At 42.4% G+C, this 16,461-nt stretch overlaps 1 protein-coding gene and 1 pseudogene across 1 annotated transcript; one reads left to right on the top strand and one right to left on the bottom strand.

The window, feature by feature from the left end:
- Window positions 1-5,579: 5,579 nt before the first annotated feature.
- On the bottom strand, window positions 5,580-10,049 carry LOC115369729 (extracellular calcium-sensing receptor-like; annotated as a pseudogene).
- Window positions 10,050-12,357: 2,308 nt separating this feature from the next.
- LOC115370329 (extracellular calcium-sensing receptor-like) lies at window positions 12,358-16,245 on the top strand. Its single transcript, XM_030067316.1, is given in 9 exon segments — window positions 12,358-12,545; window positions 12,802-13,096; window positions 13,204-13,493; window positions 13,789-14,084; window positions 14,557-14,762; window positions 14,911-15,132; window positions 15,245-15,368; window positions 15,456-16,016; window positions 16,019-16,245. Coding segments are annotated over 9 exon segments (2,283 nt in total). The 3' UTR covers window positions 16,120-16,245.
- The last annotated feature ends 216 nt before the right edge of the window (window positions 16,246-16,461 follow it).

Genomic DNA, 16,461 nt, shown 5'->3' with positions numbered 1-16,461 from the left:
AAAAGTTCCCACAGACACACTCCAAAATCTCATACAATGCTTTCCCAGAAGAGTGGAAGCTGTTCTAGCGGCAAAGGGGGACCAACTCCATATTAATGCCTGTGGATTAAGAATGGGATGTCATAAAAGCTCCTGTGGGTGTAATGTGTGTACTCACACACACACACACACACACACACACACACACACACACACACACACACACATATGCACATAGACACAAAGATTTGTGCAATCATAAATGAAAAGTTCCTTTGAATATTTGTATTGTGCCTAAACATTACCATTATCATCATTACCACTGTGCTACATCTTGTTTTGGCCGAGCTCTGAGATCATAGCAAATAAAGGAAACATTCACCCAGAATTAAGTAAAGTAAAGAAATTTATTCATTTTCAAAACTTGCAGATGCAAAACAAAGAAAAACATAAATTACAAACCACAACAGAAAACAAAGTGGTGCAGGATGGGTAGGTTTTACATAGTCTAGTGCGCGCATCACCAAATGGCAGACCGCAGTCCGGGCACGGACCCAGTGATGGTTCTGTCCGGACGCCGTGACAATTCTAATATTAATAAATGAGTCATTCGTTGCTGTTTTTTCTCTGATGGTTGTGGCTACAGACTGCATGCACAGCTAATCTAGCTAATATGACAGGAGCGTCATCAATAGCCAAGCCAATCAAAATGATTGTTTACCTTTCAGCACCAGAGAATAGCGGAGGAAAGGAGATGAGACAAGAAAATGGCTTGCTCCAAAATGAGAAAAGTAGAGAGTGAAAACTGAATTTTTAAAGATGAATGGACGGACCAATACATGCTCATTCTGCCTGCATCCACTTCTAAATCTGTGTCTCATATGTTGTGAAAGTGCTGATAATAAAAAAGTGGCAACGTTAAGCGTCACTATGAGACCAAACACGGATCGTTTGAGGAAATTTACTCACAGAAGTCCGCGATGATATAGAAATGTGCATACATTGTTGATTTTATTGACATCAGGGTACACTATTTAGACAAGGGCTACTCAACTTCAGATGGCTCAGGGGCCACGTTGCAAAATTCAGCTGTGTCCAAGGGCTGCAAGCTAAAAATAGCTGTCCTATTTCAGTTGTTTAAACAATTTTGTCACAGGCTACATGACTAGTCTAAAAATATACAGAAACATACAAAAAACAGCTACATTTCCATCCCAAGCCAAACCTCACTGAATAAAAGATTGTCATGCAATGATTAATGATGAAATGATCAAGTTACAACAAAATGAGGCTTCATTCCCAAAATGTGAACAGAATGGGCAGCTTGCTCAGAGGTTTATACTGAAATTAAGCCACATCACACTCCCTTGGAACATCATAAAATAAACAGGCTTCATTCACAAACTGTCAGTGATAGAAATGAATTGTCCACAGTCAGAAATTCAGAAATTAGATAGAATAGCGATATTTTTATTATATGACGGTGGCAGGCCTCATAAAAATGATGCACGGGCCACATGCAGTCCCCGGGCCATGGGTTGAGTGGCCATTATAAGATTCGGACCTTTGCTGGGAGGAAATTTTAGTAACTGGACCTCTTTGAATTTTAATTGAATATCCCTGGTCTAGTGGAAGACAATGACAGTGCCTCCAGCCCTGGCAGAGGGGCTTGTGGGTGGCGCCACCCCAGAGGCCCTGGGGTAATAACAAAGTGATATGTGTAGTCTGCTGTCCATAGTCCCCCTAAACCCACGTGACTAGCCTCAACCTGAAGTTTGAATGGTTTATCCATCTGTGGGGGAGTCAGAACAGGAACGTCACAAAGAATTGCCTTAACACGCTCAAAAGCTTGTTGACAAACAGGTTTTTGTTTTTGCCTATGTTTCTGACCTTTCTTGACATTAGCTTTTAGCAGCTCAGTTTGAGGCGCAACAACAGTGGTAAAAAAATTCTACATAAGCCTCTGTAGTAGCCAGCAAAACCCAAAAATCTCCAGCTGAGGTACGTCACCATCTGTGGAGTGACTTCACACTTTACCAGATTCACCATCAGGCAAGCCTCACAAACGTACACTTCTCTGGATTCACTTGATAAAACTGCTCAGCATGTTGACCATATAGGTGCTTCATTTTTCCCTGTGCAGTGGTCAACTTTTCTTTTGCCAGCTTTGTAGGTGAGTAATATTGCTGCCTAAAGCCACTGACATAATCAGTCATATTTTTCAGTGGCTCTGCCCACTTCCAGTCACTCTGCAATGCAGCCAAAGGCCCCCACACGGTATGACCAAACACTAAATCATTAGGACTTCATCCCGTACCCTCTTGCGTTACCTCTCCTGCTACCAGCAATAATCATGGTAACACATCCTCTATGTCAGCATTCAATTCAACACATTAAGCAAGCAACAACAATTCTATTATTTGATTTGGTTTACCAGTTATTTGACATATATGACATGTCTTGTTGTAAGCTGTGATGTCTTTTTTTAACACACGGCCAAAAGAAATGCCGTATCATGATAGACGTGCAAGACCAAATCGTGAATCTTGGAGGGCACAAGAATTTGGTAGATAGGATCTTGCCACAAAATCCTTGCAGTGTGACACCCACTTCCTAGGCAACACCTCATTTTGACTGAAGTATTCGTGTGCATGATTTTCCACCTCCTCTGATGGAAGAACAGACTGGAACAATTCCTTCAGTGTAGAATTGGCTCTCTGTTCACTCACCAACTCACTATGTGAGACAGACAAAGGAGAGTTAGACAACACCAACATTTCTCTGGCATCGCCACACCGCTCAACCAACTCAGGACAGTCCGAACCATGACCACAGGATGCGTCATTGTGCACGCTTTGAACAATTTAGGATATGGTTTCTCATTTTCATCAGGACCATTACTACACAACAGTACCGGGACCAGTGTGCGCTGGCTGATCAGCACAAACTTGCTCTTGAGCAACATCGTTGCCCAGAATCAGTGTGATGCCATCTATAAGCAAAGCTGGGCAAACTCCCATGGCAAACTGTCCTTTAAACAACTCTAAATGGAGCATAAGTTTATGTACTGGCACATGAAAGACAGTCATGTCCATACCCAATTCAGGAAAAAAAGATCTGGTGTCAGTCTCTTCAGAAAAAGGCAAAGCAGACTCCAGGATAAATGAAGTAAACACACCTGTGTCATGCAAAATAGACACTGGCTTCTCACCAGAGACATGTGCCCTTAGTAAAAGGCAAATATGAGCTCAAATCAGGCTTTGGCACAGCCTAGTCAGTACTCAGCTGCTCCACACATATCACAGGAAAAACTTCAGCTCTGTTTTATCACCTTTTCTGCAATTTCTTTTTTTGCTTTTTTTTTTTTTTTTTTTTTAAAGATTATTTTTATGGCATTTCTGCTTTATTTGACAATCACAATGGAGATAGACAGGAAAGGTGGGGGAGAGAGAGGGGATGACATGCAGCAAAAGACCTGAGATCGGATTTGAACCCCGGTCGCTGAGATCACAACTAAGCCCTGGTACATGGTACCCGCTCTTAACTGGTGAGCCACCAGTTCATAGGCTTTCAATACAACAGATGAGCAATGACCGCTGTCACTTGCGCTCATACTTGAAAAACCTCCAGCTCATGGCTAGTCAAGTTTTTCATTAAAGTTTGGCACAAGGTGCAAACTACTCAAAATGCCAAACTAGCTAACGGTGCCAGAGACAACCCACTGCTAGACACAAGAGGCAATTTATCGTCATTAATAAAGCTCAGGCTCTCACTTTCCCAATTCAATCTTGCCATTTCCGTCTGGTGCATCATTTTCTCCAGTGCCAAAACAGCAGTGTGAGCATGTGAACGGGTTGAAATGCGTGTGTCTCACGCCCAATGCGTGAGACTTGAGAGCTTTGTTAATCAATTGCTCCCTTGTACATTGATCCAGAAACTCCTCTGACGGAGCATTAACAAAGTCATCTACCCCCGCTATGACTGAGACAAAAAACAAACAAACAAAAAAAAAACAACAACAATAAAACGAGACACAATGTGTCTCTAATCCTTAATTGTTTTGTCCTTTGTCCTGTATATATACTTACAAATAGGCCCTAGGCCTATATTCGAAAAAAACAAAAACATTCAATTCATTGGAAGTAAAATTTGAATGTCTAATTACAGTCATAAAGTTTTAGTTATATTCATCTACCTCTATTTAGGTACACAGCCAGGGTTGCGGTGGCATTTGTAGCCTGTAGCCTGTAACATGGGCTCAAGGAACTGGGCCTGCCAGCCAGAACCGGTCCCAGTTCCTTGAGCCCATGTTACAGCTCCAACACCAATTCTCAGTGACCAAGCTGCAGTTGGAGTTCCCCAAGCAGCAGCTTTAGTTCCCATTTCCTGAGCTTGTGTTACTGTTCCAGTCCCTGTTCCTAGTGACCAAGCTGTGCTTCCAATTCTCAGAGCCAAAGTGGCAGCTTTAGTCCCTGTTCCAAGTCTGTTACAGCTCCAGTCCCCACTGTCTGAGCAGCAGTTCCTGTCCCCAGAACCTGTGTAGTTCCAGTCCCACTTCCTAATGCACATGTTGCAGCCCCAGTTCCAGTTCGCAGAGCCAAAGAGGCTGCACCTGTCCCAATCCTCAAAGCACCCATTGCTGCCCCAGCTTCAGTTCCAGCTGCCCATGCCACAGCCCCAGTCCCAGCCCACAGGGACTATAATGCGACAGTCCCTGTCTTCTGTGTTACTGGCCCCACTGGCTCACCTGTCTGCTTGTCCGCTGGCTCTGCTCCCTGGCACTGTGGAGTCTTCTCCAACAGGTGTCCCAAAGTCAGTGCCTCTCAGCTTCGTAACAGGACTCCAGAGTGGTTCCGCCTTTACTGCAAATCTACTTGTCATTCTCCAGAGCTGGTCCACCCCTCAAGTCCTGCCTCCCTGCCCCAGCGCTGTCTTCCTGATCACCTGCAGTGCGGCTTTTCACTGGACTTCTGTCGCCTTTCCCAGTACTCCAGCCATTTTACTCTTGCTCAGAATTTTTTGTCTGGTTCACCTCCTCCCCCAGTCTGCTTTGGGTCATCCATCCCCTTGAAACTCTGACTGTGGTGGAGATGTCAGGGGTTGTCGATTGAGGGTGTGAGGTGTCATGTGTCTGCTTTTAGACTTTTGTGTTTTCCTATATGGACTGTTTAGACTCAAGTTTCTGGACTTTGGTGTTTTGACTTGTGTTTGACTTGTTTTGGTCTAAGCTCCTTGTATTCCTGTTAACCCTGCAATGTAAATAAAAAAGAATAAAGGTAATTCTGAGACTCAAATTTCTCATGTATAGAACTATAAGGTTGATTTTCATAGAAAGAAAGAAAAAGTAGTAGCATTTAAAGTTACAAGGGCTATGTTAGGACTTGGATGTATGATATAAAGTACACAGGGTTTGTCATCAAAATCAAAGTAATGATTCTAGTGTTCAACAGTTTCAAAGTCAAATATATATATGAAACTTCATATCTATGTTACTCAACATTATTACTGTGATCTATTGTATTTTATGTCTCATTCTGTTTTTATACAGTAATATGAGTGATCTTGAGTAAAAGAAAATGTAAGGATTGCTACAGTTAATCTTAAGTGTTGCATTTGCTGGTGCCTCGACCCATGACAACTTTCTTGGTGTTCCTCTCAGGTCTCAGCAGGATTATAAAGCACTTTTGTCCAAACAGTGCCACCAAGAGGCCAAAACTGGAGGCCAGGATGGCAAATACCTCCACAGCATCTGCATATTTTCCTGGGGAGTTGATATAAGCAGGGATAAAGGCAACCCACACAGCACAGAAGATCAGCATGCTGAACGTGATGAGCTTGGCCTCATTGAAGTTGTCTGGAAGATTCCTTGCCAGAAATGCTAGGAGGAGGCTGAGGATAGCCAGAAAGCCAATATAGCCCAGTAAGACTGCAAAACCAACCGTGGACCCTATGACACACTCATAGACTATCTTGTCACTGTGGTATTGTGTGTTTTTATGAGGAGCTGGTGAGGAAGAGACAAGCCAGGCTGTGCAGATTGCTGCCTGAATGGAAGTAAGAACCAAAACTGTCCCTCTTTGCTGCACAGCACCAAACCATTTGAGACTAGCTCCACCTCCAGGTTTGGAGGCCTTGAATACAGCCAACACCACCATGGTTTTCACCAGGATACATGAGACACACAGCACAAAGCTGATCCCAAATGCTGCATGCCTCAGCTGTCATGTCCATAACCTGGGATGGCCAATGAACAGCAGCGAGCACAGGAAGCATAGTTTGAGTGACCACAAGAGCAGGAAGCTGAGTTCTGAGTTGTTGGCACGCACTATGGGAGTGCTGCGATGATAGATGAAGACTCCCAGCACAATGGTGCAGATGAGTGTGCCTAGTAATGAGGCGGTTGTCAAGCAGATACCCAAGGGCTCGTGGTAGGAGAGGAACTCTATTGTTTTGGGGATGCAGTGGTCACGCAGGGGGCTGGACCAGAAGTCCTCTGGACAACTGATGCACTCCATGGAGTCTGACAAAAAAAAAACAGCAGGCGATGAAAGAGATGCATACAGTATAGCGTACACAGTATCCTGCACTATGTCATAATAAATACCAACCAGTCTCATTGCTGAACTTTCCCTCAGAACAAGGGATGCAGTCAAAACAGCACACAGGTTCTCCTTTCCTTCTGGCAATGCGGGTGCCTGGTGGGCAGCTCTCACTGCACACTGACCGGGGCGGCTACAGGAGGAGGAACAATAGTCACCATCATTCTACATGCAATAATGTGACATGATCATGATGAGGTTTTTTTTTTTTTTTTTTTTTTTCAAGAAACAACAAAATATGTGGCTGAATGAGCAGAGTGACCTTTTTGGGTTCAAAATTCCAGAAGATCCTGTCTTCATCCAGTGTGAGCTCTTCACCTGTAGAGGCGGACTTCTTAACAACACCCACATTGTGAACTGTTGTGCTCCCATCAGGGAGCCAGCGCCAGTTCATCACATCATAGATTGGTAAGGCATCACCATTCCCATCAAATGACACTTGATCACCAAATGCTGTGGTGAAGTTGATCCTTTCCAAGTAATACAAAAGCTAGACATGTTGGATAGAAAAAGGAAAGAGAAAAACAAAAAACAAACAAAGGGATGAAGGTTGAATAAAGGCAAAAAATCTACTTTCGTAGCATTCTGAATAAAATGTTACTGCTCACTAATCATGCAACATACTGCTCATATTGAAATTATGAGAAATTCCAACTTGACAATCCTACATATTTTTATCCATACTGAAAACAAAACAAAACAAAACAAAACAAACAAACAAACAAAAAAAAACTGATACACACTTGTACAAATGCTGCTGCTTTCTCTGACTGGACAAGATTAGGATAAATTGTTGTAACACAGCAAGTGGGGGAATAATTTTATACTACAACCATGTATTTTAAGAATACCAAACTCAAGCCTATGTATTTTGTATAATGTTTCCCTTTAGATACCTGAACAGATGGAGTATAAATTGATATCTCACCTGCCATGGCTGCAGTTTCTGTAAACTGGCACAGCTGTGCCCTCTGAAAGGCCCTCTGCCTGGCACACACTGCAACATGTCATCAAGGGCGTATGCCAGGGCATACACAGCCTTGTACACATTGTACTCTGGCCTGAGGTCTGACATATCCAAAAAGGTGGTCGCCACATTCTCCAGATCTTCCTGTCCAGTGCACAGAGCTCCGTCAGTATCCAACCACCCTGTTGGAGGTGGTGAGAATCGACACTGAAATGTGTACTCCCAAAACTGCCTCACCTGGAGAAATTAATATATCAAGAGTAATGATAAGAAACTGTCAGTAAAATACAGACAAACCAGTTAAAAAATGACAATATGGTGACAATGTGTGATGCTTGTGATTTTATATCTCACTATGTTATTATTATAGTTGTTGTAAGGGTCACTGTCAGGATGTATTCTTAACAGGAAGTCCCTGAGTCCTGGTATCTCTCCTCGACGGATGGCAATACCCAGAGTGCCCCCCAGGTATGGCATGAGGTTGGGTGTCTGCAGCCCAGTAGCTGCTGTCCAGGCTTCACTGGCTATCCACTGCAGACCTGTCACATTCTGCTTTACCACCTGGGGGTTGAAATATGTCACATATATAAATCCAGACTTCAGTGGCACTAATGTAGTACTATTAATGATTATGCAGTGCAGCATCTTGTGTTTGTCATATGAGCAGAGGTCAAATTCCATGTTATACACATTGTTGAGAGCAAGCTCATGCATGTCAGTCGTAAGTGGAGTCTACATACTGTACCAAAGCTAACAACACTATGAGCAGTAGAAGGTCTTCCATTAATGCAATAAAGAAAATCATAATTTCCTGTTGTGTGAAAAATTCAGTTATATAATTATTTGTTATGAAGAAAGAGACCAAAGACAAAATCTAATTTTAAGCTTGTAAATACAGATGTCTAAATTACAATGTAATTTAAGCCTAACCTCTTCCATCACGTGAATCATTTGGCTCTCATGTGTAAATCCAATGACCACACGAGCTGTGGATTTCTTCATCATAGTCACAATCCTCCTAAGTTCAGCTGGGTCATTACTCCAGGGCAAAACCTCTAAATATGCCAGACAACCTCCACCAGACTGAGCCAGGTCAGACTGGAGGGATCGGGCAGCATGGAGCCCATAGTCGTTATCACTGATCAGCAGGCCCACCCAAGTCCAGCCGAAACGCTTCAGAATCTGGAGCATTGCACGAACCTTGTCAGATAAGAGTGGAAAGATTAATCCTGCCTGAAGAATTTTGCCCTGCAAGAAAATTCTTTTAGGGGAAAATCTCCTATACAGGCTCAGTATAGACACTTTTTAATCATTGCCTATCAACTGTGTCATCTGAGGCTATTGTCTGTAACAATGAGACTATGCATGCTGCATTAATGACACAAAACATGTGGCTTGTGATAGGCAAAAAGTAAATCTGAGCAGTTTTTTGTGTTTCTTTTTGAGTTGATGTCAACTTCTTTTTCAAGATCTGTATTTGGTTCACCTGGAAGGCATCACTTGGGATTGTTCTAAAGAAGGATGGAAACTGTTGCCGATCACTCAGGCAGGAACATGTGGCATAGTAACTCACCTGTATGTGACACAAACAATGTGCATTATGATATGATAAAATTACTGACCATTTTACTCTATCAGCAATTAACACTTTTGCAAGGTTTTAAGCCATGAATTATATATACAGCAATATATTCAAATGTTAAATGTAGTGAAAATCAAGCTTATCAAGAAACACTTTGTGATGGCAAAAGGGGGAAAACTTACCATTGGTACTCTGTATAAACCTAAGACAGCAGAGATGGCAATACAATGTGTAGAGGAAGAATCACCCACAATCCCCAGCACTGGAGGGGGCCCTCTACAGTTATTGTCCAATAGGAATTTACTGTCTTGACCGCTCGCCATTGACAGTGCAGCACGAAATCCAACTCCAACTGTGACACAGTTATCATACATACTGTATCCCAGAGTCACATTAGGTAGCAGGTTTGAGTTCCTGTTGATCTCATCAATAGTGAAGGCCATGGTCTGGAACTGCCTGAACCCTAAAACATTGAAACTGACACAAGAAAAAAAAAAAAAAAAAAAAAAAAAAAAACACCATATGATAACAGTGATGAAGCAGGCCATGATGCTCTTAATTAAACCAGATGAATAGCTGCAATTATAATGGTAAAATATTGTATATGTAAATGCCAAAAAGATACTGAGCATATTTAGTTGATTAAAAGACATAAGCATGATCTATACCGCTCTTTTCTTTCTGCTGTATCTCTGAAGTACACTACTCACCCATGGCAAATAGGCTCCTGTGGCTCTGATGTGAAAGAAAGTTCAGGTAAAACAGAGAAGAAGTGGACTTCAAACAGTCCACCTAGAACCACATCACCAGTTTTGTGGATCCCATTAACAAGAAACTGTTTCTGTAACTGACAGGAGGAGGAAATAGAGGAAGACACATTTGAGCAAAAGCAGGAAGAAAACATTTGTAAGATCAAGGCCATGCACACGATCACATCTATATCTGAAAATGCCATCATGACTGTTCTCCTGTGTTTACCTGTTTTCTCAGCCTCATCACTTAATTTAAAGGCAGTGCCATGTCATCCCCTTTCCCAACCTGTGTCAGTGTTTAATCTTTCACACCACCCATTTGGGCAGTGGCAGAGGTTTGGGCAGGGCCTCATGTTCATTTCATTCAAAAAAAAAAAGTACATATATAGATGAAGAATGTCAAGATTAATATGTGCACATACAATTAGCTGGCATTTGTGTAGCTGTGTATGTGCATATTAATTTCTTAACAGCACAATGTGCAAACTTTTTCACATGTAAATTGGTGCATTATAGTTAATAGACTGAGTGCCCAGCCAAACCCTTTGTTTTCATTGTTTGTTACCAACCATTTGTACTTGCACAGACAACATGTAGTGTAACACAGCCCACTAGGTGGTAGCAACACACTGAGCCCTTCACTGAGGCGCTATGTCTTCATGTTAAGTTGTTTTCTCTTTTCAGTAAGGATCTACATTTAAAGTAACTAGCTAGCACCAAGCATACAAAAACTGGACAGATATCAGATTAATATAGTTTGTTAATATTAATGTGTGGTTTACACAATCTTCAAAGAATATTGTACGGTTTCTGTTTTTACTGGCAGCAGTAATACAAAACATGCATACACACACAAGTCCTAAAGCAAAGGCACAATTGCTGCAAAACCAAACCAAAACAAAACAAAACAAAACAAAAGCAATACAACGGAAATAGAGAAGGAAGGGCAGCATGCAGGCTGTCCTAACAATATCCAAGCACAGTCCACCTCAAATCAAGGATGTTCTCAATTGTGTGCTTGATTCCTGATAAAGCTTTCATGGGGCCAGCAGTGCAACTGATCATTAGCTCAGTTGTGTTTGATCAAATAATTGAATGACTTTGTTCTCTGAGTGGATTCCCCCTCCATTCTGCCTTAGTTTCACTTACACTGCAAAAACGCAAAATCTTACCAAGATTATTTGTCTAATTTCAAGTAAAAATGTCTTATTTCTAGTCAAAATATCTCATCACACTTAAAATAAGACATGATCACCTCAGAAGTAACTTGTTTTTAGACAATTTTTACTTGTTTCAAGTGAAAATTTGCTTGTTTCATTGGCAAAATTTGCCAGTGGAAAAAGTGAAAATTCACTTGAAATAAGTGAAAATGAGCTAGAAACAAGAAACAAATTTTGCCAATGAAACAAGCAAATTTTCACTTGTTTCAAGCAAATTTTCACTTGAAACAAGAGACAATTGTCTAAAAACAAGTTACTTCTGAGGTGATCATGTCTTATTTTAAGTGTAATGAGATATTTTGACCAGTAATAAGACATTTTTGACTCGAAATAAGACAAATAATCTTGGTAAGATTTTGTGTTTTTGCAGTGTAAGCATGGCTAGTTTTTCGAAAATGTTAGAATAGCGTCTCCATGGCTATGAGGTTTGTTTTGAGAAGTACATCCATTTGTTGATAATGTTAGGAGACGAGGAAGTGGAAGAAAATGAGTCTTTTATTCCCATTCTGCACTTTCTGGAACACTGAAGCCCATCCTTTCCCCCTAAAAATAACCATTACCAAATCTAGCATCCAGCCTGTGTTTGAGTTGGTCTTTTGAAGCATTCTTGGAGATAATGGCCTCTTCACCTGTCAGTGCTTAATCCTGACCTTTCCAACCCCGAGAAAGTGATCAGTTATGTTTGGCCAAGTTACTCAGCTTTGACATATTTCTATGCAAGTAGTCTGGCCTTTCTCCAGTTTATATCTCTGTAACCTTTCTGATAATTATGAGGACACAATCTGAATTACACACACAAGGTTTGCAATTCTGGCCTCTGTTGTTATCTCTGCTTCTTAAAATATTTAACATTAATCAGAGTTGAACACACATACACACACACACACACACACACACACACACACACACACCTATCTATCTGTTATCATTATTACATTAAAAGCCCCAGTCCAATGGACAAAAGTAGACATAGACAAGACTACTGGGTATAGGGTAGGGTCTCCTCTCTCGGATGTTTAGCAAGCTGACGTACAGTAGAAGGAGGGATATATTTTTATGCAATGCTATATAACCCAGTGGGAGCACATTCTGACCTGTGAGAGCTTTCATCTACACACATGCTCACGCTTCAGGGATGGGTATATCCTTGACTCTTTTCCTTATACTGAACATGGCTCTGTGTATTGTGCTGCACTCAGTTCTTGCCTTCGATAGGTCTGTCGATGGCTTGAAACAAGGGACGGGGCTTAAACAAGGGATGACTGGTGCCCCAGCTTCCTCTGTGACAGGGGCTGTCAGATGTAAGCTCCGGGGCACCCCTCGTCCGCCTGCATTCTCTATGGATGGTGACTACATTATTGGGGGTGTTTTCTCCATACACTACTACATGCACACAGTGAGGCATAACTACACCAGCTTGCCTGAGCCTCTGAGGTGCACAGGGAGGTTAGTGGAATGGAGACATAAGAAATGAGGAGATGAGACTCCTAGGATAGAAATGTGTTTTATTGTGTGCCTTTTGAGCACAACATGTGACACTCTGAACCTTTTATAAATTTGTATAATCACAATTACCCTATAAGAGCAGCAGGCTCATTTAAAAATTCTAGTTCTGGTATATATTGAATGATTTGTATTTGTTAAAACTGTCAGTTACACATAACAAGCTGTGACAGAGGATGATGTGCCTGTCTCTGCGCAGCATGGACTCCCGCGAACTGCGTTTCTCACGCGCAATGGTCTTCGCCATCGAGGAGATTAACAACAGCACCGAGCTGCTACCGGGCATCAAGCTCGGGTACCAAATTCACGACTCGTGCTCCTCGGTACCTGTGGCGGTGCAAGTAGCTTTCCAGCTGGCAAACGGCTTGAACCCGGTGTATGTCACCGGCGGAAGCTGCTCACAGTCCGGTGTGGTAACAGCTATTGTTGGCGAGTCTGGATCAACGCCGTCCATCAGCATGTCACGCGTCCTCGGGCCTTTTCACATTCCACAAGTAAATTTCCCAAAGGTTTTGACCAGATTAGCTGTTTCTATAATTAGTTATGTCTTACTCCCACTATACTCTGTTTAAGAATTGCACCTTATAATCTTTTCCTGTAGGTGAGCCACTTTGCCACTTGTGCGTGCCTGTCCGACAAGCAGCAGTACCCGGCCTTCTTCCGAACGATCCCGAGTGACCAGTTCCAGGCCGACGCTCTGGCCAAGCTCGTCAAGCATTTTGGCTGGACCTGGATAGGGGCTGTCCGGTCCGACTCGGACTATGGGAATAACGGCATGGCGACTTTCCTGCACGCAGCGCTCAAGGAGGGCATCTGCGTGGAGTACTCCGAGTCCTTTTACCGCACGCACCCACGCAGCAGAATTCAAAGAGTGGCTGATGTTATCCGCAGGTTTATACATAAATTAATATGTTCATTGTGCTGACACTGATACCAGCAACCCATAAAGCCCATAAAGTCCTGCTTTAAGATGACACAGATACTGTAGTCACCCCATAACACAATGTCTCTCTAAAACCATAATTTTTTGATCTATGTATATATATACATAGTTACAAATAGGGCCTAGGCCTATATTCCAAAACCCCAAATCATTCATTGATTCATTCAGTAACATTTGAATGCCGAATTAGAATCATTTGTAAAGTTTAAGGTCTAATTTGTATATTAATCCACCTTTGTTTAGGTCCACAGCCATGGTTGTGGTGGCGTTTGTAGCCTCTGGAGACATGAGGATGCTGCTGGAGGAGCTGGCGCGCCAGCCTTCTCCACCTCGCCAGTGGATAGGCAGTGAGTCTTGGGTTACCGACCCGGAGATGCTGAGGTTTGACTTTTGTGTCGGGGCCATTGGATTTGGCATCCAGCGATCCATCATCCCAGGCCTGAGAGAGTTCCTGCTGGATCTCTCTCCAGCTAAAGTGGCCGGTTCTCCACTGCTCACTGAGTTCTGGGAGGGTGCATTCAAATGCCAACTAAGAAAGAGTGAGATTGTAGTATTGCTTTTCAACATACAGAGTTTTCTGATTGTGTAGAAACTTCATAACCACAGTACTGCAGGTCAATATCTGAGGGTATTTGCTAAGAGGAAATTATGTCAATAATGAAATAACTGATGAGCTGGTAAAGTGTGGCTCTGTTATCAGATACATTTTTATGACTCCACGGCAAGTTTAAGCAGCAGACTGACTTGGATAAAACCTCTCATTAACCTTTTTTGCAAATGTGAATTTTGAAGCCTGGCAGTCAAGTGCATGTGTTACAGCAAGCAAACCCTAACCAGAATAAATTAGGTAAAAATAAAGAAATAAAAGTGTGTCCATAAAAATGTACTTTAAGAGCTAATTTAAAAGATGACTGATTTACAAGCTATTGCAAGGAGAGTTTGGGTTTGCCTTTGAAACTAAACAAAATATGAGAACCTAAAAGCAACCTGCCCTTGTCTCTGTTTCTGTAGGTGCTGACGCAGAGGGGAGAGTGTGTGATGGAGCTGAAGATATGCATAAGCTTCAGAGCCCATACACCGACACATCTCAGCTCCGAGTCACTAATATGGTCTATAAGGCTGTTTATGCAATAGCACATGCAATCCACAATGCAGTTTGTCAGGACACAAACTCCACAACTCAGTGTGACAGATCCACCAGGATAGACCCCACACAGGTCAATCAAATCGAATAAATGACCTAATGCTGATCTTATAATTTACACACTTTCAAATTTAATTCATTTTTTTTTATTACATGGAATGTTCCTCTCCCTTTTACTTACTCCCCCCACTCCCTTCCCCACTGTCTCTTCATCTGTGCAGGTTCTGAATCAATTGAAGAGGGTTAATTTTTCTTGTAATGGATATCCTGTTTCATTTGATGCCAATGGGGACCCTGTAGCCGTGTATGAGCTGGTTAACTGGCAGAGAAGTGAGAGTGGCATCATGGAGTTTGTGACAGTAGGACACTATGATGCATCTCTGCCAGCAGGCCAGGAGTTTCATATGAGCAGGAACCTCACCTGGGCAGAGGGCAGCACAAAGGTAGGCAACCTGAGGACAATTACTAAACAGATTCTGCTCTAATATCTTATAGTATCCCAAAAACAGTATAGCACACAATCTACATGTATGATTGCCTTTTTGCCCCTGCCAGGTGCCTGTCTCAGTTTGTAGTGAGAGCTGTCCCCCAGGAACTCGTAAAGTGCTGCAGAGAGGGAAACCTGTCTGTTGCTACAACTGTGTACCATGTCCTGAGGGAGAGATTAGCAACACCACAGGTAAAAGAGACTGTGTTCTCACAGATTTCTAGAGGGTAAACGGAAAGACTGATGAAATCCTTTTTCTGTCTGATTTTTTGTCCTCAGATTCCCCAGACTGTTTCTCTTGTCCTGAGGAGTTCTGGCCCAATGCAGAAAGAAACCTGTGTTTCCCCAAGCCTGTAGAGTTTCTCTCTTTCCATGAGGTCCTAGGAATCATCCTGTCCACATTCTCGGTCGGAGGTGCCTGCTTGACCATTGTCACAGCAGCTGTGTTCTTCCGTCACAGGGCATCTGCAATTGTCAAGGCCAACAACTCTGAGCTGAGCTTCCTGCTGCTCTTCTCCTTGACTCTGTGTTTCCTGTGCTCTCTGACCTTCATTGGCCGGCCCTCTGACTGGTCCTGTATGCTGCGCCACACAGCATTTGGTATCACCTTTGTCCTCTGCATCTCATGTGTTCTGGGGAAAACTATAGTGGTGTTGATGGCCTTCAGAGCTACACTTCCAGGCAGTAATGTTATGAAATGGTTTGGGCCTGCACAGCAAAGAATGACTGTGGTGTCTTTTACATTTATTCAGGCGTTGATATGCACTCTTTGGTTGGTTTTTAGTCCCCCTTTCTCCATACAAAACCTAACCACATACAAGGAGAGAATCATTTTGGAGTGTGCATTAGGTTCAGCTATAGGTTTCTGGGCTGTGCTTGGGTACATAGGACTCCTGGCTGTCTTTTGCTTTGTGTTAGCTGTCCTAGCCCGAAAACTTCCTGATAGTTTTAATGAAGCCAAACTCATAACATTTAGTATGCTAATATTCTGCACAGTCTGGATCACTTTTATCCCGGCTTATGTCAGCTCTCCTGGGAAGTTCACTGTAGCTGTGGAGATTTTTGCCATTTTGGCCTCCAGTTTTGGACTAATCATGTGTATATTTGCTCCGAAGTGCTTTATCATATTGTTTAGGCCAGAGAAGAACACAAAGAAATATATGATGAATAAAAATTCCTGATAGGACTTTTGAGGTTTTGAAAATAATTGATTGTAATAGTGAGCTGATGCTCTGGAAATGTGACAAAGTCAACCAATTTATTATCCTAGGAAATTTAAATTTTG

The sequence above is a fragment of the Myripristis murdjan genome, chromosome 13 (assembly GCF_902150065.1).
Source record: "Myripristis murdjan chromosome 13, fMyrMur1.1, whole genome shotgun sequence".
In the NCBI taxonomy this organism is placed as follows: Eukaryota; Metazoa; Chordata; class Actinopteri; order Holocentriformes; family Holocentridae; genus Myripristis; species Myripristis murdjan.
The sequence above is the reverse complement of the archived record's forward strand: the minus strand, read 5'-3'. Positions and strand labels throughout refer to the sequence as shown.